At 46.8% G+C, this 25,346-nt stretch overlaps 1 protein-coding gene across 1 annotated transcript; it reads left to right on the top strand.

Moving 5' to 3' along the window:
* The first annotated feature begins 6,536 nt into the window (after positions 1-6,536).
* MAIP1 (matrix AAA peptidase interacting protein 1) lies at positions 6,537-24,280 on the top strand. Its single transcript, XM_075318988.1, has 5 exons — positions 6,537-6,862; positions 7,733-7,804; positions 19,183-19,309; positions 21,892-22,042; positions 23,362-24,280. Exons 1-5 carry the CDS (start codon positions 6,581-6,583, stop codon positions 23,438-23,440), a joined length of 711 nt encoding a protein of 236 aa, XP_075175103.1. The 5' UTR covers positions 6,537-6,580; the 3' UTR covers positions 23,441-24,280.
* Positions 24,281-25,346: the final 1,066 nt, after the last annotated feature.

A 25,346-nucleotide genomic window follows, 5' to 3' on the forward strand; every position in this document is an offset into this window, starting at 1 on the left:
GCCTGCACACCCTGTTCAGCTCTCCTCTTGGGTCCTAGCTGCCTGCACACCCTGTTCAGCTCTCCTCCTGGGTCCTAGCTGCCTGCACACCCTGTTCAGCTCTCCTCCTGGGTCCTAGCTGCCTGCACACCCTGTTCAGCTCTCCTCCTGGGTCCTAGCTGCCTGCACACCCTGTTCAGCTCTCCTCCTGGGTCCTAGCTGCCTGCACACCCTGTTCAGCCCTCCTCCTGGGTCCTAGCTGCCTGCACACCCTGTTCAGCTCTCCTCCTGGGTCCTAGCTGCCTGCACACCCTGTTCAGCTCTCCTCCTGGGTCCTAGCTGCCTGCACACCCTGTTCAGCTCTCCTCCTGGGTCCTAGCTGCCTGCACACCCTGTTCAGCCCTCCTCCTGGGTCCTAGCTGCCTGCACACCCTGTTCAGCTCTCCTCCTGGGTCCTAGCTGCCTGCACACCCTGTTCAGCTCTCCTCCTGGGTCCTAGCTGCCTGCACACCCTGTTCAGCTCTCCTCCTGGGTCCTAGCTGCCTGCACACCCTGTTCAGCTCTCCTCCTGGGTCCTAGCTGCCTGCACACCCTGTTCAGCTCTCCTCCTGGGTCCTAGCTGCCTGCACACCCTGTTCAGCTCTCATCCTGGGTCCTAGCTGCCTGCACACCCTGTTCAGCTTTCCTCCTGAGTCCTAGCTGCCTGCACACCCTGTTCAGCTCTCCTCCTGGGTCCTAGCTGCCTGCACACCCTGTTCAGCTCTCCTCCTGGGTCCTAGCTGCCTGCACACTTTGTTCAGCTCTCCTCCTGGGTCCTAGCTGCCTGCACACCCTGTTCAGCTCTCCTCCTGGGTCCTAGCTGCCTGCACACCCTGTTCAGCCCTCCTCCTGGGTCCTAGCTGCCTGCACACCTTGTTCAGCTCTCCTCCTGGGTCCTAGCTGCCTGCACACCCTGTTCAGCTCTCCTCCTGGGTCCTAGCTGCCTGCACACCCTGTTCAGCTCTCCTCCTGGGTCCTAGCTGCCTGCACACCCTGTTCAGCTCTCCTCCTGGGTCCTAGCTTCCTGCACACCCTGTTCAGCACTCCTCCTGGGGCCTAGCTGCCTGCACACCCTGTTCAGCTCTTCTCCTGGGTCCTAGCTGCCTGCACACCCTGTTCAGCTCTCCTCCTGGGTCCTAGCTGCCTGCACACCCTGTTCAGCTCTTCTCCTGGGTCCTAGCTGCCTGCACACCCTGTTCAGCTCTCCTCCTGGGTCCTAGCTGCCTGCACACCCTGTTCAGCTCTCCTCCTGGGTCCTAGCTGCCTGCACACCCTGTTCAGCTCTCCTCCTGGGTCCTAGCTGCCTGCACACCCTGTTCAGCTCTCCTCCTGGGTCCTAGCTGCCTGCACACCCTGTTCAGCTCTCCTCCTGGGTCCTAGCTGCCTGCACACCCTGTTCAGCTCTCCTCCTGGGTCCTAGCCGCCTGCACACCCTGTTCAGCCCTCCTCCTGGGTCCTAGCTGCCTGCACACCCTGTTCAGCTCTCCTCCTGGGTCCTAGCTGCCTGCACACCCTGTTCAGCTCTCCTCCTGGGTCCTAGCTGCCTGCACACCCTGTTCAGCTCTCCTCCTGGGTCCTAGCTGCCTGCACACCCTGTTCAGCCCTCCTCCTGGGTCCTAGCTGCCTGCACACCCTGTTCAGCTCTCCTCCTGGGTCCTAGCTGCCTGCACACCCTGTTCAGCTCTCCTCCTGGGTCCTAGCTGCCTGCACACCCTGTTCAGCTCTCCTCCTGGGTCCTAGCTGCCTGCACACCCTGTTCAGCTCTCCTCCTGGGTCCTAGCTGCCTGCACACCCTGTTCAGCTCTCCTCCTGGGTCCTAGCTGCCTGCACACCCTGTTCAGCTTTCCTCCTGAGTCCTAGCTGCCTGCACACCCTGTTCAGCTCTCCTCCTGGGTCCTAGCTGCCTGCACACCCTGTTCAGCTCTCCTCCTGGGTCCTAGCCGCCTGTACACCCTGTAGTTAACTCCTAGCCTGTTCTGCACATTGCTGATCTGTGGCGGCTCAGAGCGATCACGGACAACTTCTGCAGTTTCAGTTTGCTGGATGGGTGTAGATGGGGAGTGGATATGGGTGTGGCCGTTTGTAAAGTGGGTGTGGTTAGGGGGCGTGGCCTAAAAATTGCCGCTCTGTTGAATTGTCCCTCTTTTCCTTCTTTAAAAGTTGGGAGGTATGCATGCTGCATCCAGGACCCTCATCATGGGCACGGGCAGCTGCGGTCTACTATGGAGAGCACTTGTAGCCCTGCAGGAGAGGACATGCTGCATCCAGGACCCTCATCATGGGCACGGGCAGCTGTGGTCTACTATGGAGAGCACTTGTAGCCCTGCAGGAGAGGACATGCTGCATCCAGGACCCTCATCATGGGCACGGGCAGCTGTGGTCTACTATGGAGAGCACTTGTAGTCCTGCAGGAGAGGACATGCTGCATCCAGGACCCTCATCATGGGCACGGGAAGCTGTGGTCTCCTGTGGAGAGCACTCGTAGCCCTGCAGGAGAGGACATGCTGCGTCCAGGACCCTCATCATGGGCACGGGAAGCTGTGGTCTCCTGTGGAGAGCACTCGTAGCCCTGCAGGAGAGGACATGCTGCGTCCAGGACCCTCATCATGGGCACGGGAAGCTGTGGTCTTCTGTGGAGAGCACTCGTAGCCCTGCAGGAGAGACAAGCTGCGTCCAGCCTTGCAGAGCTGCTGGGTCATGGCTGCACTCCCAGTTCAGCTCTGGGCACAACAAATAATCCCTCACTGAGCCCCAGATCCCAAAAATGAAACTGTTACGGGTCACAGAAAATAGCAACAAAAGCAACTTTTCTCTACAAATTTCCTTTTTTTCTGTAGGATTGGTAGCTGCGTACTCGTACTGAAGTGGGGAATAATACTGCCAGCTCAGTTTTACCATATAGTGCACATTAAAAAAAATATGCAACATTGTGGAATAGCGCTTTTTTTGCAATTTTAACTCACTTTGAATTTTTCCCCATTTTCCAGTACAATATGGGGCACAATGAATGTTATTCTAAAGTACAACTCGTCCCGCAAAACCCTCCTATGCCTATATTGATGGAAAAATAAAAAAAGTTATGGTACTTGGCAGAAAGGGAGGAAAAAAACGGAAAATAGCCCGGCTCTAGAGAGGTTAAGGCTATGTGTCCACGCTGCGGATTTTGCCACGGATTTGCCGCGGATTTTCTGAAAATATGCAGCAGCGGCACTTCCAAGCCATTTCAATGGGATTTTGGAAATGCTGTGTCCATGCTGCGGATTTTCCGCGGATTTTGATCCGGAAAAATCTGCAGCATGTCAATTATTGTTGCGGATTTTGGTGCGGATTTTGGGTATAGAATGGGGAAAAAAAAAAAAATCTGCATCAAAATCCGCGGCAAATTCCCGGTAATCCGCGGTAAATCCGCGGCAAAAATAAGGTGCGGATTTGCCGCGAAAGTCGCGGATTTTCATGCAGAAAAATCCGCAGGTACATTCTACCGTGGACACATAGCCTAAAGGGGTTGTCCAGGCTTGAGGTCACTATCTGCCTGCAGACTGTAGAGTCCTGATTGTGTCGCACCATTGTGGTCACATGTCCAGCAGGCACTGGGAGGATTCAAAAGTCTGACTTTAAGGCTATGTGCGCACGTTGTGTTTTTTCCCGCATTAACGCTGCGTTTTGAACTGCAGCGTTTCAGTGCCAAATTGCATGCATTCAGCTTCACCAGCAAAGTCTATGAGAAAGCCGAAAATTCAATGCGCACGCTGCGTTTATAAACGCAGCATTTTGGATGCCAAAAAGCGCCGCGGAAAAAAAAAGCAGCATGTCACTTCTTTTGTGCGTTGTAGCTGTGTTCTCCACCCATTGAAATCAATGATGTGGGTCAAAACGCAACCAAAATGCACTTGGACTGTATTTTTGTTGCGTTCCGCATGCTTTTTTGACAGACAAAACACAGTTCTTTTCAGTCCCTCTCTGTCGATGTCGGTCAATCTCTGTCTGTCGGTTGGTCTCTTTCTCTGTCAGTTGGTCGCTCTGTCTGTCACTCTCTCTGTCTCTCTCTCTGTCCGTCGGTCGGTCGGTCTCTCTCTATCTCTCTCTATCTCTGTCTCTCTCTGTGCGTCGGTCGATCTCCCCCCCTCTCTCATACTCACCGATCACGGGTGCGGCGCTGCACAGCTGTCACACTGCTCCGGCGGCTTCTCCTCTTTTGAAAATTATGGCCGCTTATTATTCCATCTCATATTCCCTGCTTTTCCCGCCCACCGGCACCTATGATTGGTTGCAGTCAGATACGCCTCCACGCTGAGTGACAGCTGTCTCACTGAAATCAATCACAGCTGCCAGTAGGTCTATATTGTGGAGTAAAATAAATAAATAAATAATTTTAAAAAAAAAATGACGTGCGGTCCCCCCAATTTTGATACCAGCCAGGGTAAAGCCACATGGCTGAAGGCTGGTATTCTCAGGATGCGGAGCTCCACGTTATGGGGAGCCCCCCAGCTAACAATATCAGCCAGCAGCCGCCCAGAATTCCCACATCCATTAGATGCGACAGTCCCAGGACTCTACCCGGCTCTTTCCGAATTGCCCTGCTGCGGTGGCAATCGGGGTAATAAAGATTTAATGGCAGCCCAAAGCTGCCACTAAGTCCTAGATTAATCATGGCAGACGTCTCCCCGAGATACCTTCCATGATTAACCTGTAAGTTAAAGAAAATAAACACATACACCCGAAAAAATATTTGGAATAAAAGACAAAAAAACCCACCCTCTTTCACCACTTTATTAATCCCGAAATACCCCTCCAGGTCCGACATAATCCACACGAGGTCCCGCGACCCATCCAGCTCTGCTACATGAAGCTGACAGGAGCGGCCACAGACCATGATTGCTCTCTTGTAAGCTCCATGCAGCAACTTAAGTGAGCCGCACGATCAGCGATGACGTCACTCAGGTTACCCGTGGCCACCGCTGGATCCTCCAACTGTGACAGCAAGTTGCCCGAGTGACTGAAGTGAGCTGCGCGATCATCGATGACATCACAGGTGAGTTGCGGTCTCAGGTGGAGGACTCCAGCTGGCCACGGGTAACCTGAGTGATGGCACCGCTGATCGCGCTGCTCACTTCAGTCACTCGGGGGATTTGCGGTCACCGGAGAGTCCTTCACAGGTGACCGCTAACCAGGACGCGACAGACAGAGCCGCAGGATGAAAATGAAGTCGGGTGAAGTTCATCTGCGTTCATTCTCATCGCGCAACTCTGTCTGTGTCTGCTGTCAGCGGGCATGTAACAGAGCTGAATTGACGGGGGAACGCACTGTCAAAAATGCATGCAAAATGAATGGAAAATGCATCCAAAATGCATGCGTTTTGGATGCATTTTTTTTGACAAACACAGTATTTACATTTGTCCAGTCTGCCAGAGGGTGCGTTCTTTTCCGCACTGCGCACATACCAAGCTGAGGTCACACTGGCATATCACATGTGATGTGATATGCTAATGACCCTCGGCTCCTGCTGTGCTATGAGAGTGAGCCATTACACTGTGATCTGATCCTGCGATCGGATCACAGCTGAGGAGGAGAGGGAGGGATTAAGGATGTCAGGCGTTCAGTTGGGATGAGCCCTGGGCCTTGCTGTCTTTTTTAAAAGCGGCCGGATCAGCGGATGAGAGCACCCACTGACCCGTCTCCACAATTGGAACACTAAGTCGCCCGTATTGACTAATTCCTCCCATTAACCAAAAACACAGTATTATTACAGATATTTTATCTAAAAGAGTGGATCTGCATTGAAGTCTGCAGTTTTGTACATGGGGCAGATTTAGGGGAAAGATCTGCTTTAAAACAGAATTTTGTGGTTTAAAATATTCTAGTTTAAAAGTATAAGGCTACTTTCACACATCCGGCTTGAGCCCTGCGGCTCAATCCGGCTGTGCAAGCTATGCAACGGATGCGGTGAAAACACCGCATCCTTTGCATAAGTTTTTCCCATGCGGCCCGCCCGGTTTTTGCCGCTTGCGGCATGCTACTGAGCATGCGCAGTGGCAAAAACCGCATGCGGCGGCCGAATGCGGTATTTGCCGCATCGCGCCGCATCCGGCCGCCATAGGCATGCATTGAGAGATGCGCCGCATCGGCCGAATGCGGCGCGATGCGTTTTTTTTGCCGCACGAAAAAACGTGCCAGGCAACGTTCCATCCGGCCGCCGCATCGGCTAAATCTGCCGCATGCGGCAAAAACCGGATGGAACGCAAGGCCATGCGGCACAATGCGGCACTAATTAAAGTCTATGCAGGAAAATCGCAACCGGCAGCAAAAAAAACCGGTTGCGATTTTCCTGCAAAGTGCCGGATTGTGCCGCAGAAGAAAAACCGGAGGTGTGAAAGTACCTTAACCATAACCTTTTTATCCCCACATTCCTACAGATACATTTTAGATTTGCCCTCCGCTTCCAGCTCGGTCATGTGCTCTCCATATCACGTGATCTACCAGGGCCACTTCTAATCAATTCACTGCTGCGGGGCCTGTGTGGGAAGGAGTGAGTGTTTCCGGGGGACACATTAGCGGGTGCACCATGTTGCGCTCGGTGTTCCGGTTGTCTCGGTTATGTGTCAGGTCAGCGACATGTCCGCTATCACGAGTTCCTTGGCTGAGGCCGCTGGTCATCCCTCAGTGCTCGGGTGTCCTCAGCGTGTCCCGCGGGTTCAGCAGTCAGAGCCCGGGCCCCAGCCGGGTGGTGGTGGTCGGTGTCCCCAATCCCCTCATCTGGTTTCGAACCAAAATTTACTTTTTCCTTATCAGAGCCTATCTGGACCGGGACTTCACCGTGGAGGAGTTCACTGATGGGGCGAAGCAAGTAAGAGGGGAGGGGGAGGGGAGGTGTTATGGGGGCTCCTTTCTCTGCTCTGCCCCCTAATGGCCATGTTAGGAAGCACAGTGCCTGCTTATGTCCCAAGTCCCTTTCTGGCCATTAGTGGGGGCTCCCAGAGAGGCATATGGGGGAGGGGATTATAACTCTTAATCATTTAAAACAAGATTGTTTAAATCTCCTTCCCTTGACTTTAGCTGTGGCCCCTTGACTTTAGCTGTGGCCCCTTGACTTTAGCTGTGGCCCCTTGACTTTAGCTGGGGCCCCTTGTATGTCACGTTTCTGGTCAATTGGACACAATTAACAGATGGTCCAATGTTTAGACAGTCACATACAGACGGACTATTTTCCACCGATCCTGTAAATAGCTGACAAAAGCCAATTGTAAGAAATTCCTTTTAGAACATCGTTAGGCTGGAATCACGTATGATGAAGATCTTGAGCAATGACCTAAGGGGCGCTATTATTCCCCTTATAGCTTTCTTTTAGGATCCACTCTTAGCAGGATCCAGTACATGTGTACAATGTATCCAGCCATAATACAGCGATTGCCTGTTGCACCCACAGTGTATTCAGTGCCCTCTACTCGGACCCCAGCAGAATATTCGGCATCTACTCTGGTCTCCTCATTGATGTGACAGCCTAGCTCACTGTGGTGCTGGTTAGACTTTCTCATTTGCCGCATGTTGAACTGTGCACATACCAAAATAACACTAAAATGAGTACATCTTTCTTTATCAGTGTTACTGTAGCTACGACCTGCTTTATTTGGTTATAGATCTGCTAGATTATTTTAAGATGAAGGTTTTTTGTATTGCACAATAAGCTTTTTTTATTTGTATTTTTTTTTTTCTGCAGGCTTTTTCATTTGTATCCAGACTGCTGTCCCAGTGCAACTTTGATGCATTGGAAAATCTTGTGGCCAGTGAGGTATGTGCAATTCCTATTAGGCCAGGGTCATACAAGTGTATATATTGGACAAGTGCTATCTCTTTTTTTTTTTTTTTTTTTTTTTTTTTGGACCAGTGCTGATTAACAGGTTTTTTTTCTCATAGTGCGATTTGACTTGCAAACTCATCCATTCAAGTCTTAAGGGTGCGTGGAAATCATCGAACTGCATTTGGATGACATCTCGGTGCAGTCCAATTTCCACAGACTCACAAAATGGACAAGATGGAGAAATGTTGTTCTCCTTCTTCTTATCACAGTGTCCTCCAATTCTCACATTCAAGGGAATCCGATCACACTATGCTGACACGGATCAAACTGTTCAGATTGTCATTGGCATAACTGGCCTGATTCTCTTGGATGTAAGAATATACGGCCATCTGACCCTCACCTTAAGGTCATTTTCTCACATCAGTATTTATGCTTCATTCACACCATATATCCAAGTACGGTCCAACTCTTCTTATTTGTTTTATTTAATCTCTCCTCGGTCAGCACTTGGACCCAAAGAGAACATTAGATCTATTCACACAGCTGTAAAAATCAGACTTGAGACTCTTAGCAGGTATTAATTTGATCTGAATTCACGGATCAGACCCGGCCATACAAACCAAAGGAGAGCCATGTAATATGGATGCTAATCTGAAGGCTTCTAATTTAGCTTCAGTTTTGCATCTGTGTCTTATATTTGCATAAACACATGACCTTCCAGGGGTCTTTTTATTAGCTTGGAAGCAAGCACACCTTTCAGTGGAAAAAAGTGGAAGCGACTAGGAAATCAATTTATATACAATTAGTAACCCCAAATAATGATATTTTACTCAAATGCAGATATACAGTGCACATATAATATTGATATTGTTATAACTTGGCCATATGGTACCGCTGTACTTTTAGGCTTTGATTCATCAAGACTGGTATATTTTTACACCAGCCTTAAAGGGGTATTCCCAACTCCAAGATTCTATCTCCTCTATGTAGTAGGCATAATAATAAGAATATTTGCAGATACCTCCATTAGAAATGTAGTACAGTTCTCCTCATATAGCCATGTCACTTACCACAATGTGCAGGCAGTAGCTTAGGAATTAATGGGTACAACCACTAGCAACTAACTGTCCCTATATGTGTTGCTGTAATCTTTGACACCTAAGCTACTGTAATGCCCTGCACATGAGGTAAGTGACCAATATAGCATGTGTATGTATGTAGGATATATATATATATATATATATATATATATATATATATATATATATATATATATATATATATATATATATATATATATATATATATATATATATATATATATATATATATATATATACAATATATGTATATGTATGTGTGTGTATGTATGTCTTAATACAGATACCAAAAAGGTTGTGTACATTGTACAGAACAAATATATGGGTCATTCCGTGTCAAGTGGACCAGTTTTAAAAATCGTCCCCACTCGACGTTCTCCGATTTTGCTGAAAATTTCTAAGGATGTACATGTATGTTTGAAAAGAGGTTCTGTAAATTTTTAGGGCCAGATCTCAAATATATTGGGCACTGTTGACCTTTCACTGGAGGCCCCCCCCCCCCCAAGCCTGCGGCTTCAGCTAAGAGGATTTTGCAAACTTTGGCACATAGCCATTAGAGTTCTATACTGGCTATGATGGTGAAATTTGGCATACTAGCTCAACGTTTGCTGCTAAACGCGATAAAATTATTACCGGCTATGACAAAACAATATTTCGGCCGCAATTTTGTGTCAAAGTAGCTTGCAAAACGCCTCGCATAAAATTTATGCCAAACTTTGCCCATATATAACTCAAGACCAAAAACCAATAGGAACTGGTGCTTTACCCTGTACAACAAACATCTTCATGACTTTGCATTGCTGCAATATCACGGTCAAAGCATATGTATTTGTGGAAATATTCACACCCACATATGATGAAAAACTTTAAAAAAACGAATTTTACCTATTTTTAGGTCAAATTTCCCAAAAAGGGTACCCCTAAAATATATTAATTCTGTTATCATTTGAAAGAGCACATTTTTCTCTACAATGATCATTGGGGTTTTTTTTGGAGTCTCTCCATTTAAGAAAAGAAAAATGCCACTGAACATGGTGTTATTTATTAATACGCAATGAATGCTAACTGCACTATTCAAACCCTTGCATTGGTCCATGGTGGTTATACCACAACCAATTCCCTAAGAATTGGTATTATAATCCTATTAAGAATTGTAATAATGCTGTCTTTCGAGAATTGGCAGCCCCATCGCCTAGGAGCCATGGCCGATAGCCGTGCAAGGCAAGTCGCGGGTGGTCTCTATCGCAGGTTCCAAAGCCTGAGGGTGGGTGTCTTTGCCTAGGATGCCAAGCCTAATATTGGGTATCTTTTGTTGTTTCCCAAGCCATAATGTTCAGTCTAAGTAAGTGGTCTGGAATCGTTGCTGAATTTGCAACATAATGGGTTCAGAGAAGCTGTATTGTCGGCCCATTGCTGTTGCAGCTGGTGCTGGAATTATTGCAATGATCGACTGCTCGGGAATCCAGCATGTATCATTTCTCACAGGCCAGAGAAAGAAGCTAGCTGCTCCATGAGGATGCATAAAATGTATTAATGCAAATTTCAGAAATATTTCCAATCCACCAGTTCCTATCGTAAATGCAGGCAATGTATTGCCCTGGCTGGAGGTTTGCAATTGGCACAAAAGGCATTTCTGATCTGACAGATCCATCTACATGGGCAATGAAAGATGAAGGGTCATTTCACACCCTTAAAATGCAATTCTTTTTGTCATCAATTTCATTCTCCATCACTAAAAAAGAAATAATATATGCATTAAAATGTAACAATAGTCAATAGGTTTATATGTTTTTGATTATAATAGACATTGCTAGCAACAATACAACTCTGTAACGTGTGATAAGAATCTGAAAATCCAACACAAAATCAATGCATTACGTGCATACATAACACCATGTTCAGTGGCATTTTTCTTTTCTTAAATGGAGAGACTCCAAAAAAAACCCCAATGATCCTTGTAGAGAAAAATGTGCTCTTTCAAATAACAGAATTAATATATTTTAGGGGTACCCTTTTTGGGAAATTTGACCTAAAAATAGGTAAAAATCGTTTTTTTTAAGTTTGTCATCATATGTGGGTGTGAATATTTCCACAAATACATGTGCTTTGACCGTGATATTGCAGCAATGCAAAGTCATGAAGATGTTTGTTGTACAGGGTAAAGCACCAGTTCCTATTGGTTTTTGGTCTTGAGTTATATATGGGCAAAGTTTGGCATAAATTTTATGCGAGGCGCTTTGCAAGCTACTTTGACACAAAATTGCGGCCAAAATATTGTTTTGTCATAGCCGGTAATAATTTTATCGCGTTTAGCAGCAAACGTTGAGCTAGTATGCCAAATTTCAGCATCATAGCCAGTATAGAACTCTAATGGCTATGTGCCAAAGTTTGCAAAATCCTCTTAGCTGAAGCCGCAGGCTTGGGGGGGGGCCTCCAGTGAAAGGTCAACAGTGCCCAATATATTTGAGATCTGGCCCTAAAAATTTACAGAACCTCTTTTCAAACATACATGTACATCCTTAGAAATTTTCAGCAAAATCGGAGAACGTCGAGTGGGGACCACTGGTCCACTTGACACGGAATGACCCATATACATACACAAATAAATGCAAAATTGCAACAAAAGGTAAGTGCACAAAATTGTGTATGTATTGGAAATGTATGTAGGGCTCACATAAGGATAACAGTGGAAAAATACAATGAGAACAATATGAATGGATGATGTTCAATACTCAAAATGTCCACAAGATGGCAATGAAATATCACAGGAAAAAATGCATAGTGCATAAAAGTATGAATATATATGAAACGCACAATTGCGGACAAGGGAACAAAAAAGTTAGACCATAAAACAAAAAAGTATCACTCTGAACTATGAAACCATGGCAACGAATGTTAGTGACATATAAAGGCGAACAGAAAGGGGTCAGAGATGTGGAAAGAAAGAACATAAGGGGAGTACATGTAGATTATCCTTAGTAAAAGGAAAACAAGGAGGGCCCAAAGAGGAATGAGAGACAATCTGGGTCTGCTGCACCCTGTCGCGCCTTTCGCACTGTTGCTTCTTCTTGAGGGTGCGACTACTGGGTCATGGGGAAGATATTTATGCTGATGCCCACCTGAAGGTGATATATCTTTTGCTTTTGGCGTCAAACGTTTTTGTTCTCTTGTCCACAATTGTGCATTTCATACTTGTATGCACTCTGCATTTTTTTCTGTGATATTTCATTGCCATCTTGTGGATGTTGTGAGTATTGCCCATCATCAATCCATTATTGTGCTCATTGTTCTTTTACACTGTTATCCTTGTGTGGGCCCTACATGCACATTTCTAATACACACACATTTTGTGTACTTACCTTTATGTCACAATTTCTTTGTCGCTCCATTGGGAGACCCAGACAATTGGGTGTATAGCTTCTGCCTCCGGAGGCCACACAAAGTATTACACTTTAAAAAGTGTAACCCCTCCCTTCTGCCTATACACCCTCCCGTGGATCACGGGCTCCTCAGTTTTATGCTTTGTGTGGAAGGAGGCACACATCCACTCATGCATTCTCATATTAGTTATGTCGGTTGGAAGAAAAGAGGGCCCCCACGGGGCCCCCAGCATGTTCCCTTCTCACCCCACTATGTCGGCGGTGTTGTTAAGGTTAAGGTTGAGGTACCCATTGCGGGTACAAAGGCCGGAGCCTCATGCCGTCTCCTTCACCATCCCTTAGCGGCTCTGGGAGAAGTGGGATCCTGAACGGTCATCCAGTTGCTGGGACCGTGCTCCCTCCGCAGCCCCTGTGGGAATCTGCCGGACCGGAGTCTATTCAACCTCAGGGACCGGGCCCTGCAACTCTAAGGTACTCTGTGTCCCCATTGGGGAATGTGCAGGAGCGCACCTTCTTCCCGGACGCTGCGGCAGCTGCTGGATTGTGAAGACCGGCGGACTTCCGCTCCGACCGTGCCTGATTGTCGGGCGCGGTCTCAAATTTAGTCCCCGGCTTCATCGCGGCCTAGTCGCAAAAATCCCGCCCCCGGGCCTGCCTGTCAGGGGTAAGGGCGGGACTGCCGACCTGACGTCGGATGTGAGGGCTGGAGCATCCTGCATGTTTCCTCCCCCCTCACTGATCACTGTGGGGACCCCAGATTCCCGCACTTTCCTGGCGCCGCCCACGGCTCCACTCCTCCCCTGAGATCTCCTGCAGCCATTTTTTGGGCATTCTGCCGGTGGAGGATTCTCAGTGAACAGCTCTGCAGCTCCAGGGGACCTAAAGCTGGGAATCTGGAGGCACACACTCCGCTTGTTAGCGGTCGGTAAGCCACACCGGTCACCCGGTGCTGGTCCCCCCCTAGGGTGCCGGAATAGATACGTATTTATATATATATATTTCTGTTCGGTTGGGCTGTATACCCTGTTTTTGCCCATATACCCTCAGTGATCATTCTCCTAGGAGACAACAGCATGTCGTCCACAAGGAGCAAAGCTGTTAAGGCACAGGGGTTTTTTGCGGCCTGTACCTCTTGTGGGGCTATGTTACCTGCGGGTTCCACCTACCCTCACTGTGAGCAATGCTCGACCCCTGTTTCACTTGCTCAGCCGGAGCCTCGGTCACTAGTGGACCCCCCGGCTCATGTAGACCCCCCCCCCCTGCTCCCCCTGTCCAGGTGCCAGGGACAGAGTTCTCCTCTTTTGCTGAGAAACTTTCTGAGTCACTTTCACAATCCATGGCTCAGTCTATGGACAAATGGTCTGCCAAGCTGCTAGAAGCTTTGCAGTCCAGACCGGTCCTTACACAGGCCCCGGCCCCTGTTAGATCGTCACCTCCAGGCCCCTCTCGGTCCGAGCCGCAGCGCGCTCCCAGGTTGGGCCCTAGGTCCCACGCGGAGGACTCCTGCCAGGACCACAGTCCTAGACGGGCTAAGCGGGCTCGCTGGGAATCTTCCCCGACTTCTTCACGCTGCTCGGGTTCTCAGCTTGAGGACTCTCTGGAGGACGAGGCGGATGTCGCAGCTCAGGGTTCTGACCCTGACGCCGCGCTTAACCTTGATACACCTGAGGGGGACGCATTAGTGAATGATCTTATCTCGTCCATCAACCAGGTGTTGGATCTCTCTCCCCCGCCTCCTACTGTGGAGGAGTCGGCGTCTCAGCAGGAGAAACACCAGTTTCGGTTCCCCAAACGTACACTTAGTGCGTTTTTCGATCACTCTAACTTCAGAGACGCTGTCCAGAAGCCCAGAGCGGTTCCGGACAAGCGCTTTACTAAGCGCCTCACTGACACGCGTTACCCCTTCCCCGCTGAAGTCGTTAAGGGGTGGGCTCAATGTCCAAAGGTGGATCCTCCAGTCTCTAGATTGGCGGCTAGATCTGTGGTATCGGTGGCAGATGGCTCATCACTAAAGGATGCCACTGACAGGCAGATTGACTTCACCAGGAGCTCTAGCTATGAGGCCACGGGCGCGTCTTTTGCCCCGGCCTTTGCAGCCGTGTGGGCACTCCAAGCTATCTCGGCTTGTCTGACTGAGATTAATGCTGTCACACGTAATTCTGCTCCGCAAGTTGCGTCTTTGACCTCTCAGGCGTCAGCCTTTTCTTCCTACGCCATGAACGCAGTCCTGGACTCTGCTAGCCGTACAGCGGTAGCATCCGCTAACTCTGTGGCAGTCTGCAGGGCCATGTGGCTGCGCGAATGGAAGGCAGACTCGGCCTCCAAGAGGTTCTTAACCGGTTTGCCGTTTGCTGGCGAACGCTTGTTTGGTGAACGACTGGATGAGATTATTAAGGAATCCAAGGGAAAGGACTCATCCTTACCCCAGTCCAGACCTTAGAGACCTCAACAACGGAAAATACAATCGAGGTTTCGGTCCTCTTGTCCCTCCGCCAAGCCCCAATCCTCTTCGTCCAGCAGGCAGAAGAAAGGCCATAGGAACTCCTATGCGTGGCGGTCCAAGTCACGCCCCCAAAAGGCCGCAGGAGGTACTGCCTCCAAGGCGGCCTCCTCATGACTCTCGGCAACCCCTAACCGCATCCTTGGTCGGTGGCAGGCTCTCCCGCTTTGGCGACGCCTGGTGGCCACATGTTCAAGACCGATGGGTGAGAGACATTCTGTCTCACGGTTACAGGATAGAGTTCAGCTCCCGTCCTGCGGCTCGTTTCTTCAGAACCTCTCCGCCCCCCGCTCAGGCCGACGCACGTTTTCAGGCGTTGGACGCTCTGAAGACAGAAGGAGCTGTGACCCCCGTTCCCCTTCAGGAACGTGGTCGCGGCTTTTACTCCAACTTGTTCGTGGTGCCAAAAAAGGACGGATCATTCCGTCCCGTTCTGGACCTCAAACTGCTCAACAGACGCGTGAGAACCAGACGGTTTCGGATGGAATCTCTCCGCTCGGTCATCGCCTCGATGTCACAAGGAGACTTCCTAGCATCGATCGACATCAAAGATGCTTATCTCAACGTGCCGATCGCACCCGAACATCAACGCTTCTTGCGTTTCGCCATCAGGGACGAACACCTTCAGTTCGTGGCATTGCCTTTCGGCCTGGCGACAGCCCCACGGGTTTTCACCAAAGTCATGGCATCCGTCGTGGCGGTCCTACACTCTCAGGGCCACTCGGTGATTCCCTACCTAGACGATCTCCTAGTCAGGGCCCCTTCTCGGGTGGCGTGTCAACACAGCCTTACAGTCGCTCTGACGACTCTCCAGCAGTTCGGGTGGATCATCAACTTCCCGAAATCCAAGTTGACACCGACCCAATCACTGACTTACCTCGGGATGGAGTTTCATACACAGTCAGCGGTAGTCAAGCTACCGCGAGACAAACAGCTTTCTCTGCAGGCAGGGGTGCAATCACTTCTTCGGAGTCAGTCACACCCCTTAAGGCGCCTCATGCACTTCCTGGGGAAGATGGTGGCAGCGATGGAGGCAGTGCCGTTCGCGCAATTCCATCTACGGCAGCTCCAATGGGACATTCTCCGCAAATGGGACAGGAGGTCGCCTTCCCTCGACAGGAACGTCTCTTTCCCTTGCAACCAAGACGTCACTTCAGTGGTGGCTCCTTCCCAATTCTCTATCGCAGGGAAAATCCTTCCTACCCCCAACCTGGGCTGTGGTCACCACGGACGCGAGCCTGTCAGGGTGGGGAGCGGTTTTTCTCCACCACAGGGCTCAGGGAACCTGGACTCCGATAGTCTTCCCTTCAGATCAGTGTTCTGGAAATAAGGGCAGTGTATCTAGCCCTATTGGCTTTTCAGCGGTGGCTGGAGGGCAGGCAGATCCGTATCCAGTCGGACAACGCCACTGCCGTCGCATACATCAACCACCAAGGCGGCACTCGCAGTCGTCAAGCCTTCCAGGAAGTCCGGCGGATTCTGCAGTGGGTGGAAGCCACAGCCTCCACCATCTCCGCAGTTCACATCCCAGGCGTAGAAAACTGGGAAGCAGATTTTCTCAGTCGTCAGGGCATGGATGCGGGGGAATGGTCTGTGCACCCAGAAGTGTTTCGAGAGATCTGTCGCCGCTGGGGAACGCCGGACGTCGATCTCATGGCGTCACGGCACAACAACAAAGTCCCGGCATTCATGGCACGGTCTCAGGATCACAGAGCTCTGGCGGCGGACGCGTTAGTTCAGGACTGGTCGCAGTTCCGACTGCCTTATGTGTTTCCTCCTCTGGCGATGCTGCCCAGAGTGTTACGCAAGATCAGGTCCGACTGCCGTCGCGCCATTCTCGTCGCTCCAGACTGGCCGAGGCGGGCGTGGTACCCGGATCTGTGGCATCTCACGGTGGGTCAGCCGTGGGCGCTTCCAGACCGCCCAGACTTGCTGTCACAAGGGCCATTTTTCCATCTGAATTCTGTGGCCCTCAACCTGACTGTGTGGCCATTGAGTCCTGGCTCCTAGTGTCTTCAGGGTTATCTCAGGATGTCATTGCCACCATGAGACAGGCCAGGAAGCCAACGTCCGCCAAGATCTATTACAGGTCTTGGCAAATCTTCTTATCCTGGTGCTCTGATAATGGTTTTTCTCCCTGGCTGTTTGCCTTACCCACTTTTCTTTCATTCCTCCAATCCGGAATGGACAAGGGTTTGTCACTCGGCTCTCTCAAGGGCCAAGTATCGGCGCTCTACGTATTTTTTCAAAAGCGTCTAGCCAGGCTTCCGCAGGTCCGCACGTTCCTGCAGGGGGTTTGCCACATAGTCCCACCTTACAAGTGTACGCTGGAGCCCTGGGATCTTAACAGGGTGCTAACGGCTCTTCAGAAACCACCTTTCGAGCCGCTGCGGGATGTCTCTTTATCACGTCTTTCGCAAAAGGTGGCCTTTCTAGTGGCAATTACATCACTCCGGAGAGTGTCTGAGCTTGCATCGCTATCATGCAAAGCCCCCTTCCTGGTGTTTCACCAGGATAAGGTGGTTCTGCGTCCGGTTCCGGAATTTCTCCCTAAGGTATCTACTTTTCATCTCAATCAAGATATCTCCTTACCTTCATTTTGCCCTAATCCAATTCACCAATGTGAAAAGGATTTGCACTCTTTGGATCTGGTGAGAGCACTCTGGCTCTACGTGTCTCGCACGGCGCCCCTGCGTCGTTCAGATGCCCTCTTTGTCCTTGTAGCTGGCCAGCGTAAGGGTTCGCAGGCTTCCAAGTCAACCTTGGCTCGGTGGATCAAGGAACCGATTCTCGAAGCCTACCGTTCTTCTGGGCTTCCGCTTCCTTCAGGGCTGAAAGCCCATTCTACCAGAGCCGTGGGTGCGTCCTGGGCATTGCGGCACCGGGCTACGGCTCAGCAGGTGTGTCAGGCAGCGACGTGGTCTAGTCTGCACACTTTCACGAAACACTATCAGGTGCATACCTATGCTTCGGCAGACGCCAGTCTAGGTAGGCGAGTCCTTCAGGCGGCGGTTGCCCACCTGTAAGAGGGGGCCGTTTCGGCTCTTGTTATTGAGGTATTCTTTTACCCACCCAGGGACTGCTTTTGGACGTCCCAATTGTCTGGGTCTCCCAATGGAGCGACAAAGAAGAAGGGAATTTTGTTTACTTACCGTAAATTCCTTTTCTTCTAGCTCCTATTGGGAGACCCAGCACCCGCCCCTGTGCCCTTCGGGCTGGTTGTTCTTTTGTGTACACATGTTGTTCATGTTGAATTGTTCTTTTGGTTCATGGTTCAGTTCTCCGAACATCCTTCGGATTGAATTTACCCTAGACCAATTTATAAGTTTTCTCCTTCCTGCTTTTGCACCAAAACTGAGGAGCCCGTGATGCACAGGAGGGTGTATAGGCAGAGGGGAGGGGTTACACTTTTTAAAGTGTAATACTTTGTGCGGCCTCCGGAGGCAGAAGCTATACACCCAATTGTCTGGGTCTCCCAATAGGAGCTAGAAGAAAAGGAATTTACGGTAAGTAAACAAAATTCCCTTCTTTACCTTTATTTGTGTATGTATATATTTGTTCTGTAACAACCTTTTTGGAACTGTATTTAGTGACCTCCTTCTTACATAAAAAAAAAAAAAAAAAATTATATATGTTTTGGGGTTGTTTTTTTTTTTTTAATTAAATTGCGTTTTTATATGTTCTCTTTGGCTCAATATTCCTTTTCTGTATAGGTTTATATTACCTTGTGTAGACCCTACTCTTTAGCTGAGCAGCCATTGTAGGTTTTCTTATACTACATTTCTAATTGGAGGGATTTGCGAATATTCTTATTATTACTCCCTTTACATAATTGGATAGGATCTTGGAGATGGGAATACCCCTTTAATGAAGTACAGTAAGTGCTGGAGTAAGATGCGCCAATTTCCCTCCTTATGATTTTGATGCAGTTTTTTTTCATCTGGCGCCAGAAGTAATGTACTCCATTACTGTATAGAGTTGTGCTCCCTGCTATTGATGCAGGTGTCTGTTTCTTGTCATTGCATGGTGTTTGATTTCTCTATTTGTGCATCATGACCGATCTCATCTGTAATAAAATGGTGTAATAAAACTGTACTTTTTGATATTTTGGAGGTAGTATCTGATTATTTGTATGTTCTGTGTCTCTTGTGGTAAATTGTCTTTTGTTGTTGAGTTTTCACTCCTAATGTTCCCTTCTGTGGCTCCCGCTAATCTCTATTGCCTCAGATATGTCTTCCCTTGTACAAAAAAAACTTGCTAGAGACTGAAGTACCATGTATCTATCTTCATTTTCTGTTACACGTTTTGGGGGGAAAGGCATGGAATAGAGGTACACAATAATATTAAGTAACAAACACTTTTTTTTTTTTTCTTTCTTTTATGCTGCAGCTCCTGAGAGACGTGAAGGAAAAATGCTCGGTGCTTTCTGACAATGATAGAAATGCCCTGGCTGCAGAAAGTGATGAGATTATGTACTCTTTCCCTGGAGATGTAGCTATTTATTATGATGATAATGGTATGTGTAAGGTACAGTACATATGTATGAAGGGGTAGGTCCCTTTCAAATATAACTCTTTCTTCACTGCATGTTTAAAAAAAGAAAAAAAAAACCCTGATAAATCGCCTTTCTCAGGTCCACCAGTGAGTCTCCATCACTGCTCCTAGTGTCTGGCACTGGCCGCGATGCTGACATTATTTCCATAGCTGTCAGTGAGCTCAGCGGCTAAGTTGAATGTTCTGTCTGCACTGGAATGCCTTGCTCAGAGGCGCGAGCTCACAGATTGGCCTTTCATCCAATGGCAGGCACCTCGATTTCCGTAACTCCTTTCAAAATTATAGGGAATTGGTAAATTGTTACATATGCAGTGCAGCGAAGCCTCGCTCAGCGGTCTCCACAGCTCCACATCCTGTGACCAGCGCCCAGGCTGTTATCCCCTGTAACAGATTATGCATGTATATCATACAGATGGGTCCTCAAAATTTCCAAAATAAATATACTTATTTTATCCTATAACTAACTTTAACTTCTTCTGACATCCCCCATTCACGTACGGCACATATCTGTGTGGGTGTATGGAGTGGGCTCAGGAGCTGAAACTGTACCATTCCTGGCAGGTAGCTATGGATGCCATGTTAGTGCTCTCGTGAAGCCCAGCTCTCAGCTTGGGCTTCATAGGAGACCATGATGGTAAGGAAAAAAAAAAGTTTTCAAAAATTAAATAAGAAATGCAAACTGCCCATCCTTTTCCCTTGTTAAAAATGTATAATAATAATAACTCAATATATTATAGTATTTACACTTCTTTAACTCCTTCACCACTGAGCCTGTTTTCACCTTCCTGACCAGGACAACATTTGCATTTCTGACCAGTGTTGTTATAAGGTAATAATAATAACTCTGGAACGCTTCAATGTTTCCCTGTGATTCTGAGATTTTGTTTTGAGACACTTTGTACCTCATGTTAGTGGAAACTTTTAGTCAATGTGATTTGCATTTTATTTATGAGAATATAACAAATTCAAAAAATTATAATTTCAGATTTTGAATTCTTATGCCCTTAAACCAGATAGTTATATCACACAAAATCATTAATAAAAAAACATTTCCCACATGCCTACTTTACATCAGTGCCACTTTTGAAACATAACTTTTTTTAAAGTTGCAAAGTTATAAGTGTTAAAAGTTAATCAGTAGTTTCTCATTTTTCAAAAAAAATGTACAAAAACAATTTTCCTAGGGACCAGGTCACATTTTAAATCACTTTGAGAGGCTGATGTGACAAAATACTCAGTGACACCATTTTAAAAGAAACCTGTCACCATTTTTTTGCGTTCTAAACCAAAACTAGCACCTTAAGCAGCGCCTGTGCTGCGTTTTCTAAAGGTGCATGTTGTCTCAACCCCGCAAATACCTTTTATAAAAACTACTGCCATGTATCCTAATTGTTGGGTGTAGTTCGATGGGCGTCCTATTATGTGGCTGTTGTCTCTCCTTTCAGAGCTGATCGTAGTCTTCATTTGATAATTAACATGGATGATGCTTCCGATGCCATCCACATACCCGGTCAAAATCTTGCGCCTGTGTAGAGACATTGCCAGCTCTCACAGGCGCACTTCACTCTGCCCTATTGCACCTGCGCACTTCACTCTGCCCTATTGCACCTGCGCAAGCCGGCGAATTATCTGCGCAGGTGCAAGATTTTGCCAGGCGATGTGAATGATATCACCTGCGTCATCCACGTAGGTGGGCAAAATCTTGTCTGCGTTGAGACATCGCCGACTTGCACATGTGCACCAAAGTTTTCAGCTCTGTCTGCAGTAGGGCAGAGCAAAGTGCACATGCGCAAGCACCACACCTGGCTACGAGAGCAAAGTCTCAACTCTCATGTATGCTGAGCTCCTGGCAGCGATACTTATACGTCATCGGTCAGGAGGCCCTATTTGACCATGGCGTATAGCTACGTCAAATGTCGTTAGGGGTTAACAGTCCAATCTGTCAAAATATAAATTTAAACCTGTGGTAAATGCTGAAAAGCCAAAATAAGTTGGCAAAATTGCTGTGTGTTGGTAACCATACCTGACATCAAAAATGCAAAATATTTTTATTTCATTCTATTTACAAATTTTTTAAATATTTGATTTTTTTTTGTCTACAATAACAAAAAGACTTTCAGTATTGCAATCATCCTATTGAAGAATCAATTGCCAGGTAATTTTTATCACACAATGAGGCTGTAAATACAAAACCCCAAAAACAATGTTGTAATTGTGAGTTTTTGTTTTGTTTTTTTTAAATGTAACTTTTTCCAGTACATTATATGGTAATATGAATGGTGTGACTCAAATTACAAATCATACCACTCAAAAAAACAAGCTCCCATATGGCCATGTTGTAAAAAAAATATCAAAAAGCTATGACTCTTGGAAGAAGGGGATGAAAACATGAAAGGAAAAAAACAAAAATTGGTTAGTGTGGGGGGATTATAGTGGTGCCCAACAGGTGAATATAAAATGCATTTACCTTTCTCGCTGGTCAGTCTGTGTGTTTATCGTTCACTTGAACAGACAGCAAGTGGTGTGTTTTCTCTTTTTCTATAGGTAGGAAATTTGTCCGCATCCTCATGCGTTTTTGGTACATGACATACGCAGATATTCCTGATGAAGAGCTGGAAGGAACAAAAGTATTTCAAGTAGTAATGGGGAACGAAAATGTAAAGGACAGTAAGCATATGGTCACTGCAAACTACGAGTAAGACGTCATCTAACGTTATTTTATCATGCATTGTTCTGTTCCTCTAGCGGGTGTCACATGATGTCCAGAACGTTTTCCACAGAAGAGCCCTTGGCAATAAGCTGTTATTGCAAGAGGAAGCCATGTCTGATCAGTGTGACAGATGCTTATAAAAGTGGGGTCTTTAGGCGACAGATCACTTCAACCAGAAGTCATAAGAATATATGTACAATTGTGGTACTAATATACAGTGTAAATATTTTGGCGCTGTAAAGCTTCATGCACTCAGCATTCAATGTGCCCCTGTATGTTGGTTCTGTACAGCTCTGAAGTCTTGTTTCTCGGGAAGAATTTCTGCAAATTGACATTTATTTTTTAAATTAGATTCATTCAGATAAAAATAAAGCACGTGAAATTGGAGCATCAAAGAGTACAGTTGGGCCCATTGATTTCTATGGGTGGTGTATTATGATTCTGCACAACTCATGACCTGTTCAGAATTGTAATTCATATGTATGTGCTAATCATAATGGTGACCCGAGTGCCTGCCCGCTGCTCAGAATTATTCTTCGTTGTACCTTACTCAATATTAGTTGTTTTTAATTTTTCTAAGAAAGGAAAACAACTATGGGGTGCAAGCTATTCAGAGAAAGAAATTTGTGTAGCTTTGGGTTACTACTGCCCCAAAAGTAGAGACCGGGGGAAGAGAAGGAACGGGCAGTTGGAATTTCAGCTACTGATTCGTTTCCTTTCAGGGGAGATGAGTTGTTGCTTGCTTGTTGCAGCATCTTTCTCCTCTTTCCCTGTTGAAAATACACAAATGTCATCTAACTGTGTGCTTATGTATGAGCAGCTTAAGTTTTACTGTTCCTATATCAGACAACGCTCTATCTTTCGTGTCAGTGCAGAAATGATAATTTTATATGTGGTGTTTCTGACATAAACTTGAGTAGTGTAAACATGGTAACATCAAGTAGCAATAACTAGAAGGTCGTCATTGTAAGCATTAGGCCAGGGTCACCCGTCGAGGTGCGGTTAGATTTTCTTGGATGTGTAGAAGATGTACAACTTTTTTTTTACTTGGTCAGTTCGTGAAAATCGGATTGCACTTGTATGTCATAAGATTGCCAAGGAAAAAAATCGTACATATGAGCGGCCCCATAGATTCAACATTGGTCTGAGTGCGATCCGATATTTTGTCAGATTGCACTGGGACCAACAATACAGTCGTGTGAACCTGGCCTTATTTTGCTTTTGTAAATGTGGCATTTGAAATCAATTCTGTTTGACAACTTGTTTTTTTTTTGGTTTTTTTGGGTTTTTTTTTCCCCTTCCAGATTTTGCAGAGAATTTACCAAAGGAGTCAAACCAGACTGGATTATCACACGCATTGAACATTCAAAATTGTTGGAGTGAAGTAAACAAGCAGCTTGCATTATCCTCCCCGCATCATCCACGTTTCTTTTCTATTTAAACTGAATGACTATTAGGGGTATTAAATGATACATTCTACTTTTTGATTTAACATTATGGACTTATGATATTTTGCTATTATATTATTAAAGTTAGTTCTTGTCTTTTAATCTTTGTCATTTTTATAACAGATCATTTTTCAAAAAAATAATTCTATATTTATTTCATCTTAGTCTGTGTATCCAGCTATTCTCATTGCTTGTATACAGAAGCCCTTTCAGGCTTTAAAGGAAACATGTTAGGTGCAATATACACCCAGAACCACGAGCAGTTCTGGGTGCGTATTGCTAATCCCTGCCTAACCGTCCCTGTATACACTAGAATAAATAAAGGGATCTCAAGTATTTCTCTTGATCTCATTCAAAGAGGAAAGCAAAATATAAGCCTTTTTCAGAGATATTATTATATATTATATTATAGAGGCTGAAGGGTTCTCCTCTATCTTGACTGACAGGTGCGTCTTCCTACTTTTGCTGTAGGAGAATACCTTTGTGTGACGAGAGACGGTGTGTCACATTTAACATGCTCGAAATCTGTGCAGATTTTTATTCTCTCCTGAATTATGACATATATGGAACAGCTGCGATTTTCCTGTCTGTTGAAGACTTTGTGACTTGAATTTACCCTTTAGAAGCTGCTATGTTTTTCCATTCACCCCTTAGCTATTTCCTCTTGTAGTAGAATACCCTTTAGAAGCAGCCATGCCCTCCTCTTGCAAATGTCACCCTTATGAGCAGCTCTCTGCCTCCTTTTATCTGAGCTGTACAATACACAAGGATGTGTTTATTACATGGCTAATAAATAACAATATTCTGTATGAAGTTATATTCAGGCTCCTGTCGACCGAAACTGAGGAAAAGATCGCCTGATTTGTGTGTTTTCCTGATTCATTGACCATTGTGCTGCAGTTTTAATTACAACATTTGTATTTCGCTTTTGTAGATTTATGAGAAAAATGTCTTTATCGATTCTCCCATTAAAGTTTAAGGAGCAGTGACTGGGAAAACAAAAACAAAGCCAAACAAGCAAATTAATATGTAAAAGCTAAATTCTCACCAAATCTAAGGTTTCACTGATCAAGATGCTATATAAATTCAGCTCTACCCTCCACATCCACAGATGGTGTCTGCTTGGGAAGAGAATCTCAACAGATTTCGTCACTTCCTCAACAGATTTGCGCTCGCTCTGGCCATAAGAAAGTAAAGCCTGCGTCCTGTAGTACTTATGGAAAACATCTGATGTGTATATAAAATATAACTATCACTTCAATAAGACCAAAAAACCACAACATTCTTATAATTAGCCTGGAGCCCAGGAAAAAGAGTAGTTGTGTACTTAAAGTACCACTGCAGCATGTTTTTGGTTTTTTGTTTTTTTTTCCCCCCCCCCAGCACTGGAGTGGAGCTTTAAATGCATCTTCCCTGTCCCTACCATTATACTTACCCGCCGGCATTTTCATACTTTTTCGGCACCGATCCGGACTGTAACGTCTGACTGCCCGGAAGTCAAAAGTTATGTCACAAGCTCCCAATATATCTGTTTGAGAGCCAGAACGTTGCTCTCATTGAGTTGTGACCTCTGGCTGCTCCATGAAATACTAGAGCTGCCGACAGGTTCCAATTTCCCGCAGGCCGACTGGAGCAGTGGTGATAGAAGATGAAGACGGTGGAGGGTGAGTATGTGGCCGGAGTCACACGTGCGAGTGACTCGCATCGCATCACCTGCCACGACTGCACACTCTTCTGACAGGAGCGGATCAGCTGCAGCTAAATACATGCAGTTTATCTGCTCATGTTAGGAGAGGGTGCGGCCGTTCCGGGTGATGCGATGCGAGTCACTCGCAAGTGTG

Source organism: Anomaloglossus baeobatrachus, chromosome 7, assembly GCF_048569485.1.
Source record: "Anomaloglossus baeobatrachus isolate aAnoBae1 chromosome 7, aAnoBae1.hap1, whole genome shotgun sequence".
In the NCBI taxonomy this organism is placed as follows: Eukaryota; Metazoa; Chordata; class Amphibia; order Anura; family Aromobatidae; genus Anomaloglossus; species Anomaloglossus baeobatrachus.

Excerpts from the sequence above, each read along its gene's own strand:
- MAIP1 (XM_075318988.1), top strand. The coding sequence starts at position 6,581 with ATGTTGCGCTCGGTGTTCCGGTTGTCTCGGTTATGTGTCAGGTCAGCG. Across the intron at positions 7,805-19,182 it reads AAAATCTTGTGGCCAGTGAG|CTCCTGAGAGACGTGAAGGA; the intron begins GTATGTGCAATT and ends TTTATGCTGCAG. Across the intron at positions 22,043-23,361 it reads ATGGTCACTGCAAACTACGA|ATTTTGCAGAGAATTTACCA; the intron begins GTAAGACGTCAT and ends TTCCCCTTCCAG.